The sequence below is a fragment of the Poecilia reticulata genome, linkage group LG19 (assembly GCF_000633615.1).
Source record: "Poecilia reticulata strain Guanapo linkage group LG19, Guppy_female_1.0+MT, whole genome shotgun sequence".
Classification (NCBI taxonomy): domain Eukaryota; kingdom Metazoa; phylum Chordata; class Actinopteri; order Cyprinodontiformes; family Poeciliidae; genus Poecilia; species Poecilia reticulata.
In genome coordinates, this window is record NC_024349.1 from 2,831,709 (window position 1) to 2,846,719 (window position 15,011).

The following is a 15,011-nucleotide window of genomic DNA, read 5'->3' on the forward strand; positions in this document are numbered from 1 at the left end:
TTGGAAGTTGTTGCCAACTCCTTTTACTGGCACATACTGTGAAGACACATTACAGGGAAATCCATACCTACCATATATAACGCTACCATTACCATGACAACAGGTAATTTGTGTAAAACACCTTAGCTCAGCGGAGACAACATTAATCATTTACTCAATTGGTCTCAGCACTTACTGCCAAACCTTTCTATTATCCACCTTTTTCAACTTATTGTCATCCCATGAAAGGGAGATAACTCTTGAGTCGACATTACATCTTAAGCTTTTTGCTATTTAACAGCGACTCTAGATTATGTTTCACTCACCATAACTGAAGTACCCAACACTTTTCATCTTATTTGTTAAAATTGTGAAAAAAAACTGTTAATATGGTGTATTAAAGGAGAATTACACACCAATAAGCATCGATAACAGGAATATATTTTTATCCGTTGCTCCGTAACAGGTGACATATAACAACACATATACTATGCATGCATCCCTTTATACTCAAATGATGCAGCAGCACAAAATTACATAGTGTGAAGTAGGAATTTTAAATGTGTTTGTGATATAAAAGAAAATCCTGATAAAATAAACTGATGTTGTGTTTATAATGTGACAATAATTATACATGTAAAGCCTAAGCAAATTTTATACCCCGAAATGCAGTTATGTATTCTAACATAAGGCTTTTAAAAAAAAGCATTTCTGTGTTTTAATTCCACACAAAATCTGCTCACCAAACTCTGATATTTGCAGACATTCGCCAGCGCCTTCACAGTCCTGCGTTTCATCTCCAAACGCGCCACAATACAATGTTTTTAGTGTACCTTTCAGTCCTTTCCAGCACATAATGGAAACTTCGATTGATACCAAGAGGTTGCTGCCCTGTGATGCCTCTGTTGCCAGGCTCTCTCATTGGCTTTCTCCCCCCGCTGTGCACATGTTTACAAAGAGACATCACCAGCTAACATTAAAGGGTTCAAGTTGTCCCCTCAGGCTGTTGCTATGGAAATAACCCTGCAATGGTCGCTCATTCATGTTTGATTAATTGTTTTTTCCTTTCTGTGCTGTTTGCCCCGGCAAAGACCTCATCGTGGGGGCACACCATCTTAAAAAGCAAACACCGGAGAAATGTGCTTTAATTATACCGCAGGACATTTTCTCCCCTTGCTTTAACATTTCATTGGAGGCTGCATGGTGATTGAAGTCTTGGGAAATTTTTATTAGTGTTCAAACGCAATTGGCAGCACCTTATTAATAAATGCAAACACTTATAAAGGCATATTGTTTATTCCTTTTCTTCAACTTACCTGGAGAGAAGATAAGCATTTTGCCCCTGCCCCCCTCCTCTGCCCATCCTCCCCTCCCTCCTCAAATTGCACCACGTACTGCTGAGCTGCTGTAACCCACTGGGGCCAATTAGGATGCCAGCAGAGCCAGGAAGTGCATAGCAGATGCTTTTTGCCGCTGCGTATTTATTAAAATCCAATCTGCGGGGGCCCCCCCCTCCAACAGCTCGTTAAACTGCCGTTAATCTAATTAGCTCTCACTTGCCACTGTTTTCACCACATTACCAAATACAAGGGCCTCGACTTTGCAATTTAGACTGATTAAGTGGGTCCAATGTTGTTAGGCAAAGCATGCGGGGAGGAGCTCCTCTGAGCTGTCAGTCATCTCCTAATGTCAAATAAATCAAGCAGCTGAGTTCGGCAGTGGCTTCGGGGTTACGTTTCAATCAGAATGCGCAGTCCCAGATTTTAACTCTTGCCAGCCTTGCTGTCTGAAAGCTTGAGCAACGTACCCCACGTTGGAGAGATCTTGTGTATTTTTTTTTTTTGATTAAATAAAGTCAGGACCGCCTAGAAATTTTTATAGCAGCCTCTTTTTATGATTTATATGAGTCCCACTCGCAGCCCCGTTATGTCTTTTAGATTAGGATCAAGAATCTGGACTTCCGGTTCATTACTGTTTGAGCTGGACTGTGTTTTCATTTAACGAGTGCTGCTCTCTGGATGAGAGCCTGGTTCTGCTCCGAGATCTGTTGTAGTTCTGCTTATTGCATACAGATGGGCGGTTTAACTTGTAGCTGTAATTGCTTCCAGATGAGGTGGGCGCTGTGTGTATTTTAAGGCACATTTTAACTCATCTAGACTGATGTCTAGAAGGTGATGGAAATATGCAAGGACAAGGCGATCGCAGGCAGGGGGGGAAGGAAAATGTTTCGGAGGAAGCTTATTTCAACTCTTTTTTTTTTTTTTGCTGACAAACTGTTTATAAAAGAACTACTTTTATAGCAAACTTCAAAAATTTGGTTCCCATATGGGGGATAAACAAGCACGTTTAGTTTACAGAGCTGATCAGAGTTACAAACAGCTTTGCAGTTTTGTTTATGGTCTCAGCACTTACTGCCAAACCTTCATATGAAAGCTGGTTTCCACAACGTCGCATACAGGTGCACAAGTTTTACATTAAACAGTGTCTTAATTTGAATGATGAAAAAACAAAAAAATTTTAGGCCGTTTGTACTCTGCTAATGCAGATAAAACCTGTTGGTTTTAACCTGAATCTTAATCTAACATTAATCTCTGATCATTTTAGCTCTTTCCTCTGTTATCCGATCATGGAACCTAAAAGGGCAGAAGAGCAGGCCAAAATAAATAAAAAATGATTCTCCATACCTCATATATACATGTGTTAATTTTATTAAGACTCTTCTTAAATGAAGACTATAACTTAATTATTTTTATGTAGTAAAAACTACATACATTGTTTCTTGCCCTATGAACCCTCAATAGTGGCTAGTGTTATTTTCTTTTGCTGTGATGTCACAATCATTTTTCACAGTTTTATTTTTGTACTTGCTAACTACTTGGCCATCTGGGAAAGAAAGTGCTATACTCTGTATCCAGCTTAAGAGACTACAAGTGATAAAATAACTATTAGGGAATCCAGTTGGTTCCAATTCAAAGCAGAAACTGAAAACTGACATTAGTGATTTTTTAAGCAGGTTGAGCCTTTGCATAGTGTAGCACATAGTAACATTTTTTATCTGGTCATGGCAACCTTTTAAGAGCTCTAAATTCTGCACCAGTAATGAATGTTTCGCATATGGGCTGAATTAAAGTGTTTGTGCCAGAAAATGTTTTTTTCTGCCCCAGAAAAAAATACAAACTTGGCTGGAAGTTGCATATCAAATAGTGTTGAGTGCATAAAAAGTTTGCTTTTATGCACTTGAAGACAATGCAGATGTGCAGCTGAGTGTGAGGGGCACTGATTGATGACGGCAAACTTAAAATGCATCATTTGCGTTGTCATGTTTAAGACTTAAAAACGGATGTGTCTTTATTTTGCATTTTGCATTCTTACAGCTTGTTACGTGTTATTGTGCTTTGAATAAAAGTGAAAAATCTGTCTTAGCTGATTCACTGTGGACAAAATGATGAAGGTTTAAGAAGATAAGACTAAACTAAATTTGACACAGAAGTGATATTGCACTGACAAATGCATTGACTAAATAAGCAAACTAAACATTTTGAAATTCATTGTGTCCTGATTTCTGTGATCTTTGATTGGATTTGCTGAACGGCTGCTTTAAAGAAAGACATGCATGTATTAAATATTATTCCTCAGACTTCTGAACAACCAGAAATCACCCCCCAGCACAAAAAGAAAGGATGCCCACCGTGTGTTTCATACTGATGCTTTCTCAACAACATTGTAGAATGTTAACAACCCCTGCTCCTATGTTTTTTATTGGTGATCCTAATTTTTATAACCATTTAGTCTGATGTCCATGAAACTACGCTTCAGTTTTGATTCAGTCCTGTGTTGAGGATCTGCGGCTCATTTTGGTGTAACGGCCATCTCTTCGTATCTGCTCATCATCCCGGAGTCGCTCCTGTTTGCCTTTATGGGCCTTTTAAAACTACTGCTCCATGAAGCATTTTCCGTATTGCCTGTGACTGTTTGTGATGATCTTTATTAAAATGCATATTAAGAACGTTGTTGTTACCGGGCACTTTTCCACTCTCTCAGACTGTTCCGTCCTTTTATTGTGTTGTTTTCCTTTCTCTTAACCTTGGCTGGTCTGTGCATCATTCTTGTTCTCGTTCTTTTTCTCCTTACATTTGTATGTTTTTTTGGGGGTTTTTTTGCACTAACTGTGTCTCGTTTTCATTTCATCTCACCGTTTTTTTTGTTACCTCTCCCTCACTTGCTTTCGCTTCCTCACTTTCCCAGCCTCGAACTATTTCTCTCTTTCCCTCTGCTGTTTTGATAGTGATGCAGTTATCAGGCTGTCAATTCTAATCTTGTCTTGCCAGTGCAGCTCGGTCCATTCAGAATTACAGCTACCCCCTCCTCCGCTCTATCTCTACCCCGCTCTCTTTCTCTCTCTCTCTCTCTCTCTCTCTCTTCACTTACCATCCCTTCCATCTCTTTCTCTCTCAGACAACAGAAACGCTGATGGGATGAGCGAGCAAAGGCTGACACTGTAGTTCAATCTTTTGCTGCTAAATTAGAAAGCTGTGGACAAAATAAATTTAGACTGTGCAGGACATTGTGGTCTTACCTGGTAACCGTCATGTGCTGTTGCTGACCTTTTAGTGCAGTGTTCAAAGGCAGTATTTTTTTTTTATAATATTGTGTTTAGGTAGTGTTTTCTTTAGAAGGGTCTTTAAAAGTTAACAAAGTTTATACATGCAACCAAGGTGGAAAAAAATAACTAATTAATTCAGGTTCTTTTGCGGGACCATCAATATAACCAAATAATGTTATCAGTCTATTAAATTACCATTATCACCTGTTACCACCTGCATAGATATGGCTGCCTTTCTCACCTTCTAGGAGGCCATTATCATTCACAGTATAGAAATACAGCATAGAAGCGTCTGTCCGTCTTTAGCACTTCAGACTTCAGCCAATCATCTGGTTGCTTTCCACTGTCCTCTAGGTTTAGTAAAAGTTTAGTGCAATATTACCTTCAAGATTAAAGTGGAGGCTTTTACACGTTTGCGCCGTTGCAGCCACTTTGCCTTTGTGGTTGGAGTCCACTTGTTATCTCAGAGGGACGTGTCCTTTGAATCAATACAAAGTTGTTCATAATGATCAATATTTCTCTTGGATGCAACATTTTTATCCTGATGGGAATGGTGTCCTCCAGCACGACGATCCCCACATCCATAAATCACATGTAGGCCCCGAATGACATGCTCATGAATCAATCATGTTCCTTACTGTTGTGCAAGATTACAGACTTTTAGCCTAAAATTATCAAAACATGTTGGTTTGTATAACTTATAGCGACGGCAAATTTATCCCCAGAAATTGGTCTTCATAAAGGAATGGACCAGGAACTCATATCAACATTTACACTTATACACTAACTTAAATACTTATATATTATACTACATACTAAAAATAGGAAAAGTTTCTTGTTGAATTGTCTTAACATATTGTAACAATCAGTGGCGGTACAGTAACGAAGTATAAGTACTTCTTTACTGTACTTAAGTACAATTTTCATGTATCTGTACTTTACTTAAGTAGATTTAATAATGAATACTTTCTACTTTTACTCCACTACATTTTATAGTAAGTAAATGTACTTTCTACTTCACTACATTTCTACAAAAGTGTCGCGTTACTCGTTACATGCACTTTTTGTCCGTTAAAATGTGAAGTTCAGGGATTTAAGGTGGCGCCGTAAAATCCAGCAATAACGTGACTTATGTGTCTGTTGTCACCCATCGCCTCCACCTTTACTCGCACGCGGAGCTCCAGACATGCGCAGTGGTTTTCTCTTAGCTGGAGAAGACGTCTCTCTAATCGTCAGTAATATAATAGCGCTGCATAAATCATAGATATGGCGACATGTAAAATCAGCAGCGCTTCGTTTTCACAGACGGTGGGAACTTCGTCCAACTTTTAGCGTCACTTCGAAGGAGAGCTTAAAGAAAGGTAAGCTCCTTGGACGTGATGCTAGCAAAGCTAGCTGTACAGAGACACATATTGCATCTGCATGAAAAAAAGTTGTCACTCATGCGCTGAATTATTGTGTGGAGGTGTTGACTGAGGTATCGCAAATATGGGACAACGCTGTGACCAAAGTCTGCATTGATATGACATTCAGGAACGATCCAATTCTTCTTTACTGATTAAATTTATTTCAGCTCCAAGTATTTAATATCTAGGTGTTTATGTGAATGTGGATCTTTCAGATCGATTCGAGAAGCAATTTTGATAGGTAAAAGTAAAAATTTTTGTGTCATGTAGCGCAGGGTGCTGTTCTTGACTTGGTCTTGGGTAGGTGGTCTTGACTACAACTCTGCTACGTGGCTCCTCGGTTCCATGTCCTCCCCCACCCACCTTCTTTACATCCCTTTTCTGTTGGATTTCTTTAAAAATAAATGCCACTAGTGGCAAAAAAAAAAGTGAAGTTCATGTTATGTTAGGACAGGAGACCAGATGTTTCCATCCCTGAAATTATGATGCATAGAATCACATATCTAAGTCTAAACAATGTTACAGAGTAAACACAATAAAAACATGCTTTACCTGTGGCATTGTTCATTAAAATGGCACATTTCTAATGTAWTAAAATTAAATACGATCGGTTCACTTAATGATATTGGTGATTAGGTAATGCATTCAGCAAGTACTTTTACTTTTAATACTGAAGTATTTTTAAAAGCCAGTACTTTTTTACTTTTACTTAAGTACAAATGTGAATGTGGTAGTTTTACTTTTACTTGAGTACATTTTTGTCTGTGTATTTGTACTTTTACTTAAGTACATTTTTTGAGTACTTTCTCCACCACTGGTAATAATGTGATACAATGTTGGTCAATCCTTCCTAATACATTGTGAGCAAATGAAAATATGCTATGCACTGAAAAATTGTGTTGCAAGAACAGATTTGTCATGGTTTCAACGTGTCTTTGCTTCTGTGTGGCACAAGGCTACAATAAATGTAAGACAAGAATTTTAAACATGATCGAACATGTTTTATTTAAATCTGAAAAACACCATGTTGGAGCTACAATACTACTGTAATAGTGTCATTTATAGCATTTTGTTTTGTTTTGATTTTTATAGATAGATATGACACACACAAAAAAAGCAGAGAATGAATTTCTGGAAAAAACTGCAGCAGGCTTCTTTCAATCACTGACCAGCAGCTTGAGGCAACATTTGGTGGTGAAGTAGTTTAATTTGATTATCTTTCATCTAAATGACACTTTACTCAGCATTTCTATATCTGATAATATCAGTTTTGCATCTGCTATAGTCACACTTTCTCATCTAATTCTCTGTATTATAAATGTTTATTACTGGCGCCACAGACTTCCTTTTTTTGGCTTATGAAAGAGCCTAATGTTGTTTCATTTATGACAACTGATTGGCTGGAGGAAAACATGAGACTTCTTTTGCTGGCCAAACTAGAGGATTAAAATTAGGAAAGTATTTCTTTTTAATTTACCCTCTTAAATTAAAAATACATTTATTTGTTGTTTAATAAGTACAAAAAAAAAGTTTCAGTGAAAGTTATGGACATGTTTGTTCCAGAAAGAAATATTACATGCCAAGATTGAGTCAGCGCAACACAAAAACACAGAAGAATAAATTGACGTTTCTAAAGCTTCAAGATTTAGTATCAAGATTTCAGCACATCAGAATCAAAGAGCTTTGCCTTGACTCGGTTTTGGATCGATAAAGGTTCATTGCAGTAGAGGATTAGATGCATATCTCCCTACTGACAATATGAGAAACTACATCAGAATTCGCAGCAGCAACACGGTGGGCAAAATGAATGAAGTACATGAGGAGTTCAGACGGTAGAACATTTAAAAACAAAAAATAAAAGGCGAACACACGTAATGTTCCAGCTGTTTTAAGGCTATTTGTCCACCATCAAATGATAATTAAGAAAGACTGCAATTCAGAAATTGCTGACGAACATATTTGTCATCAACAAAATTGCATGTCTTTACATCAGGAGGTTAATTCTTACTAAATTCAAAAGTAAAACATATAGGCAAGCACAACTAGGCATGTACTGCTTGGTGTTTTTGTTCATTTATTTATGATACATCATTTAAAGGTAATGAAATGTGCGGAAATGTGAACAAACATTTATTTTACTAATTTACTAATCTAATTTTCATCATGTAGAAACTGGCTTCCAGGAAAAATAAAGAAGTTAACTCTAACATTCTTTTCTCAGTAAGTTGGGCCTCTCTTCATTAAATTTTAAATTTTTTTGCCAGTCTTTGAGATTCATTGAAACGTTATGCCTTCCTCAGCGCCCTACTGTACATATTGGAGTTCATGATTGTGGTTGTCTAATAATAAACAAGGAAATAAATGGAAGAAAAAAATAAGAAAGAGAGCCATGCTCCTTATTCTCCTGGTAGATTGCATGCAGCAGTGAGCTGCTGTGTGTCATTACTTTCTCCTTCCCTATGAATACATGTGAATTTTTCTTGGAGATTATTTATCCTCCTTTTTTTTCCTCCCTTTTTTTTCTGTCATTCCATTAGCTCCTCTGTCAGTTTATTCTATTTTCACATCAAAGGTTCGCTCGAACAGATGTTGTTTCAAACGCCTGTCTTCTGCCTCATTGCCTAAAAGTGAGGGGTGATTATTTTTTAATGAAACCGCATATCCTCACACGCATAAAAATATGAATATTACCTGTAATCTGCAAAATAGACAAGCAATGCTTTGGCATAACCCTGAGAGGGAACGTTCATTAATTTCAGGAACACCTCAAAAGCCATTTTGAAGTTGTGTTTTTTTTTTGTTTTTTTTTTCTGTAGCTGGCAAATGTGCTCCCAAACCTTGAATTTTGATTAGTTAATTTCATGCAGTTTGTGTTTAGCAAATGCTTTCCTGAAACAATGTCGTTCTCAGAGGCAGTCCTGTTTTTCAGATGACAGTTAATGGGAGAAAACAAGGTTGTTACTTAATCTCGCGATGGAAATGAATGTTTCTAAATGTCCTCTTGTTGCATTTTGGAACATGTGTGGGTAAATATGTTTTTGCTACGATTTGGCGAAACGCGTTCTTTGTTTGAAATTTTTAAAATCCTGGATCAGAGGAACAGGAGAGGAAAAATCCTACTTTTTACTATCGCTCACACAGAATGCTTGAAGTAATGGAAGTTTCTTTAGTGCCATTGCAACATTTTATCAATTAACTTTCTTCAAAACAACAAATCCACTCGCGTATTTCTTACTTCAGAATAAGACAAGATAATACAAGCTGTCAAGCTGTTGAAAGAACCACAAACGGCTCCTGAAGCCGGAGCACGTTGCGCTAATATGGCTGCAGTGCATTACAGAATATAATTCTGGCGTCAACTACACGCGAATCACCCCGTTTCCAAATTATAAAGAAAATGCTTTAAACATAAAGCACTGACTTTACATATATTTGGCAATATTGCGGTATTTTACTAATAAGAGATTTCAGGTCACAAGACCTGAAATCGTCATTTGTGTCATTTGTCCTATGCATGTCTTTTAGTGACAGAAAAAAAAAAATAGGTTAATTCACATTTTTCTCATCGTAATGGCCAGCTTTTCCCTTCATCTCGCTGTCTTTCTCCTCCTCTTTCGCATTCCATCCTTTACTTCACTTGGTTTCTCCAGAGCGCACGAGGCAATTTCCATACAGAATCACAAGCAGAATCAGGTGACCTGGATTTGACTCCCAGTCAAAACTCTACCTGGAAATGAAAATGTATTCATGTGTATTGGATGAAGCAGCACATTACTCCGATGGAAGTACTTGTGCTTTATGAAAATGTGGGGACATTTCAGCATACTGTGTTATTGCTGATATCGCGTGCACAAAGACGAGCGTGAACGTGATCTCTCTCTCTTTGTGTTTTGTTGTTGTGTGTTTTTGTATCCATAATTGTTCACGTGATACACAACCTTTGCTCTGTCATCCTACTCTTGCATCTTTATTTGTCAAACATTTAAGACCAAATGTGTGCAAGTTTGTGAGTTTTTATTTTTTTCAGTTTGAGGTAGTTCATTACTCTCTTATTTTATTTGTAAACCATTATCGAATGAACACAAACAAAACAAAGACAAGCAAAAGAACAAAAAGCTGCCCGAGCCTTACAATACCAGAAAGAGAACACTAACAAAAACTGCAAAATTTAATTGGGAAAAAAAATCATTTTAAGTCCATGTGGACAACAACACAGCTAAGCAATGCCCATGGATTACACTCTGTCAATCAGGAAGAAAGAAATAGTGTCCACCATGTACAAGAGTGCGGTCAGACCTGTGTTGTTTATGGTTATTTAAGCCTAGACAGGATTTTTTTAGCTAAGGGAAAATGTATCAAAATTCGGTGTTGTTTCGTCTTTTTTGTTTCGTCTTTAGCAACATCAAAAATTTTACCTAAGCAAAGACGCTTCAAAGTCAGGACTTGCTTTGTCCATCCAATCAACCCTAACCACTTTTCAACCGCATGAAAACACCAATAAATGGAATTATGTAGAAATATGTTCATCTTTTGCTTTTCAAGCACATTTCCAAGTTGCTTCGATGGAAGGCGGTATCATCTTTTCTATGTGAACTCAACAAAATCTTGTTCTGGAGGCGAGGTAGATACAATCCAGGAAAAAAAAAAAAAAACATGGTAAGAGCAGTGTGACACAATCTGATTCAGAATTCAAAGCAATCCACTCACCAAAATGGAAAGGCATAAATAAATAAAATATAACCTTGTGAAGTCTTCTGTTCGGAAGACCACAAAAACAGGAGACGGGTGTGCAGGGTGGCCCGTGCAAGAGCCACAATCTGCTTAGTTTATTGTTGAGCAGCTTAAAAATAAAATAATTCACATCATGTAATTCTTTTGTATTGTTGATTTTTTTTTCTATTACCCATGACTTTCAAATTAAAAATTTTGGGCGAAGTGGCAAAAGAAAGTTGGTCACCACTGCTCTAGGTGGAGAAAGGAGACAATATTTGTTAGCGACGGCTTAAAATCTGGTGTGGAAATGGGTTTCCGTTTTCTTAAAATAAGCCTTTGTTCCAGTCTGTTGTAGTGCTGAGGGAAAAGCCAGAGTGCGGAGCGGTCCTAAAAATAACAAGATAAATGTCTGGGGATCTGTGTCATTAATATGCGGGGACAAAAGAACTGATTTTACTGTACCAAACCCAATAAGTTTACCCCAAGGCACAGTTTCTAATCCCTATATTACACTTTTACTTCTATTACAGGTCCAACGGTCTTCAAAGCAACCAATTTCGGTAGAAATCAGACTAAGTGCTGTGACTGGCATCGTGGTTCTGGTTAGGATTGGGTTGTGTTGAAGTTGTCTTCAGAATAGGCATTGTTCCTAATGGCACTGGTCTGAATGTTTACACATATTCACTGATAACATCATACTTATTGAATATATGTGTGTACATACTGCACGTGTGTGTTTTTGCAAAGTCAACAAAACTTTTCTTATCCAGTCCGCATCATCAGCAGAAGATTATAACCAGTTGTCTCTTTGTTCCTCTCCGCCTCCAGATAAGCAACGAGAAGCGGAACGCGGCAGAAATGATGAAGCCCAAGCCCAAACCTCAGAAGAAGAAAAAGAAGAAGGACCCCAATGAGCCACAGAAGCCCGTGTCGGCATACGCGCTCTTCTTCAGAGACACCCAAGCTGCCATCAAAGGCCAAAACCCCAACGCCACTTTTGGAGACGTCTCCAAGATCGTGGCCTCCATGTGGGACAGCCTCGGGGAGGAACAGAAGCAGGTACACAAAAAATGTGCATGTGGAAGAACGAATTAGAGGCCCGAGACACACCGGGGCGAACAAAGCAGAACTTGAAACTCATTGACAACAGCGACACTGTAAAGCCAAAGCCAAATATTGGACATGGACACTTCTATAAGCACTAAGCTGCATACCTACAAATTAATATACTGAAATGTAATACAATTGTATGTAATTGCCTCTCAAGAAGCCAGTTCTCTGCTGTTGACTGGTTTTCTTTTAAAGTTTATCAAAATAATTGGTACGTAGGTGTTGGAGATGTCTCTAAGAACTTGCTATGATTCCTCTGGGAATATAGGCTGTCTCGCTGTCTTCTGTCTATGAATTTAATGCCAGACTGCCTCAATGATGTAGTAATAAGGGCTCAGAGGGAGCTTAACCATCTGCTGCAGGACTCCTTTTTCTTCTTGTCATAGAAGAGTCTGCAGTTGTCTCAAACTGCATTTGTACGTTGGATTTCTATTCTACCTCAGAAAGGATTAAAAATCTTTTCATTATTTATTTGTTTATTTTAGGACGGATTAAAAGCTAAACGTCCGAATTTTTAGAAACTTAGATTATTGACATAGCGCATGGGTGTCGTCTGACAGAATGCTGATCAAGCAGATGAACGTGAAAGCATTATGGAAATATAGGCTTCAAATTACGAGCATTAAAGTAGAAGTACGAATAATGATTAGTGCAGAAATTCGGAGGCTCGCTCAGATTCAGAGACATCAGAGAGTGTAGAATAATCCTGCAAATGTTCACATCACAACCTGCATAAATATTAATATTTCATGTGCAGTTTTTTTTTTTTCACTCAAATCTCACAGATCTAATACTTTCTCTGTTCTGGAAAAAAAGAAAAGGTGTCTGTGTGGCACAAATTGCCTGCTATGCACCCATTATCAAGTTTTGAAGCCCACAAACGTATGCTGTGTTTAAGTGCAAATGGAAGGCTGTCACGTCTGGGCTTTATGTAGAGCCACGCATAATTCTGAAGTGAAAGCGACTTTTTCTAAATAGACAGGAAAAAAATTATCATGTCTTGATTGCAACAGAAATGTGAAGAAAAATTGTGAAACCAAATCGGATGAGGCAAAAATGCAACCACAGGGTTCAGGTACGCTCATATGAGGCATGATGTACCTAATTGAATTGGTTCTAAATGTATGGATTCAGCTGGTAAAGCTAAACCCATAGCATTATAGCATTATTTAACTGCTTACATATTCAGCTTCCTCCCACCAGCAGGTGGCGTGCGCCGCAACAGACGAGCAGCCTTTTTGTTGTCGTTATCTTTTGTGTAATTACCTGAACGTTGCTGTGAGTTGCAGCTCATCTTAATGAGCTAGTTCTTCTCTTTCTAAAGATAATCCATCCGTTTATCCCCGCTCCCCTGACTCTCATTAAAATGATTTTCTTTCTAAATTTAATTCTACCAAAGGGAGGGAGCGGCAGGGCTGGAGGAGGGGCTTCGTGCACAGACAGCAATAAAACAGTCCGAGACTAACAACCCAGGACGTTTTACGAGCCTGGAACGGTCAATGTGGGGGAAAATATAAAAATGCCTTGGGAGATTTCAGCAGACAAGGAATGATATGTTTTGCGCTGGGTAAATATGCTCATAAGCCAAACGCTAATGCATCCTGCGAAAGCAAACAATCACATATGAAAGAGGAAAAAGAGAAAATCTGGAATCTCACTGCAGCTCTGTTTGCTTCAAACAATCACAAAACAGGGATGTCTTACGAGGTTTTAACACGAAAACCAGCTCAAATATGAAGAAAAAAAAACGAAAGGCCAATATACGTTCCATTTCCTTTTCCCCCCCCTCTCGCCTCTGACGAATATCTCCCCACCATGCATCTTCATTGGCCCTCTGACAAGCTGCAATGTGTGAATTTTTCTTTTCCTCTCTTTATTTATATTTCTCGCCTGCTATTTTGATCCTGCTTGGAATACACAAATAGTGACCCACCCCCCCATCCCCTCCACTATGTTTCTTTTTTCTCATCCTTGGATTTAGCTGAAGGACATTTTGGCTATTCAGGAGGAACTATCTATTCCTTTTGTTGCCAGTTAATGTCAACCCCTGCTCTGCGGTAATAAATAGGAAATGCTAATGATGACAGGGATGTAAGGAGATCACAATGTTGTGTTTCACGGGTGTTTAGACACTCCTGTGTTTTTTTCAGTTCTGTGCATCAATTAGAATATTAACATGTGAATATTCACACACAAAAAAATTGCACAGTTAAAAACTAATTTGATTTTTTCTGACCCGGTCCTTTTTGACAATCTAGGTCTGGGTTCTTTGAACATAACAGGGTTGGGTTATGGGTTTTGACCTAGTACTCTGCGTTGGATTCTCATTGCAGAAAATTGATTAAAGTGACAGATGTTTTATGTTAAAGCAACTAAAGTGTGGTTTGAAAGGAATTAACCCACAACCTTATTACTAAACCACATCTAAGTTAAACCAAATGGCTTTCAACTGTAATTTCTGCACTAAAATTCTTCATTAATAAGATTTTTATAAATGCAGCTGAATTTATAAAAAAATATGTATTCTGTTCAGAAATTACCTACCTATAGCAATGGCATAACCATATCTTTGATCAAAATTTTAAACGTGGCTAGTGCCAAACTCCTAAGAGGCAAGACTAACTTGTTTTTTGTAGTGTGATCTAATATCTTTAAAACAAACCTCTGACATTAACATTATTATCAGCGCAGTAATTTTTTCTTCAATTTTCTTATTTCTTCCTGTGGAGATTTCTCAGTTCAAAATGGTGGAATTTGGGTATTGATGAGGTTCCTTCTCGTCTTTTTTTGTAACAGAGTTACAGTTTTTTACGCAATGTTTGGTTAAAAGCGTCTGGCCTGATTCTGTGCATGCACTGCGTTTTGTGAATGTGCTTTATGGGCTTAAGTCGAGTTCTTCCTGTTAAGGGGAGTCGGTGTAATTTCGCTGTCTGCCCCTTTATGGTTGTTCTGGAGGTGAAATATTTGCAAAGTTCATGACTATTTCCTGTGCTGCCTTAGAATATTTCCTTTGTATCAATTGGCACCGGATTTGACCGCATTGTATTATTACTAGTGTTTAAATGGAATGTAATTGAATTTGACAAGCTGTCATAATTGGACTATTTTGGTTAAATTTGAATTGGATCTGTTTGTCTTGTAAGGGGCCTTGAGATGGCATCGGCTGTGAGTTTGTGCTCTACAAATAAGCTGAAATGAAT

At 38.0% G+C, this 15,011-nt stretch overlaps 1 protein-coding gene across 3 annotated transcripts in view; it reads left to right on the plus strand.

Annotated features, from left to right (window-relative positions):
- Nucleotides 1–15,011, plus strand: part of LOC103481161 (TOX high mobility group box family member 2-like) — a 100,482-nt gene that overhangs the window by 79,225 nt on the left and 6,246 nt on the right. For all 3 annotated transcript variants that reach the window (XM_008436460.2, XM_008436461.2, XM_008436459.2), the window contains one exon: nt 11,530–11,760. In XM_008436460.2, coding sequence (XP_008434682.1) covers nt 11,530–11,760 — 231 coding nt within the window. The remainder of the gene's footprint in view (nt 1–11,529; nt 11,761–15,011) is intronic.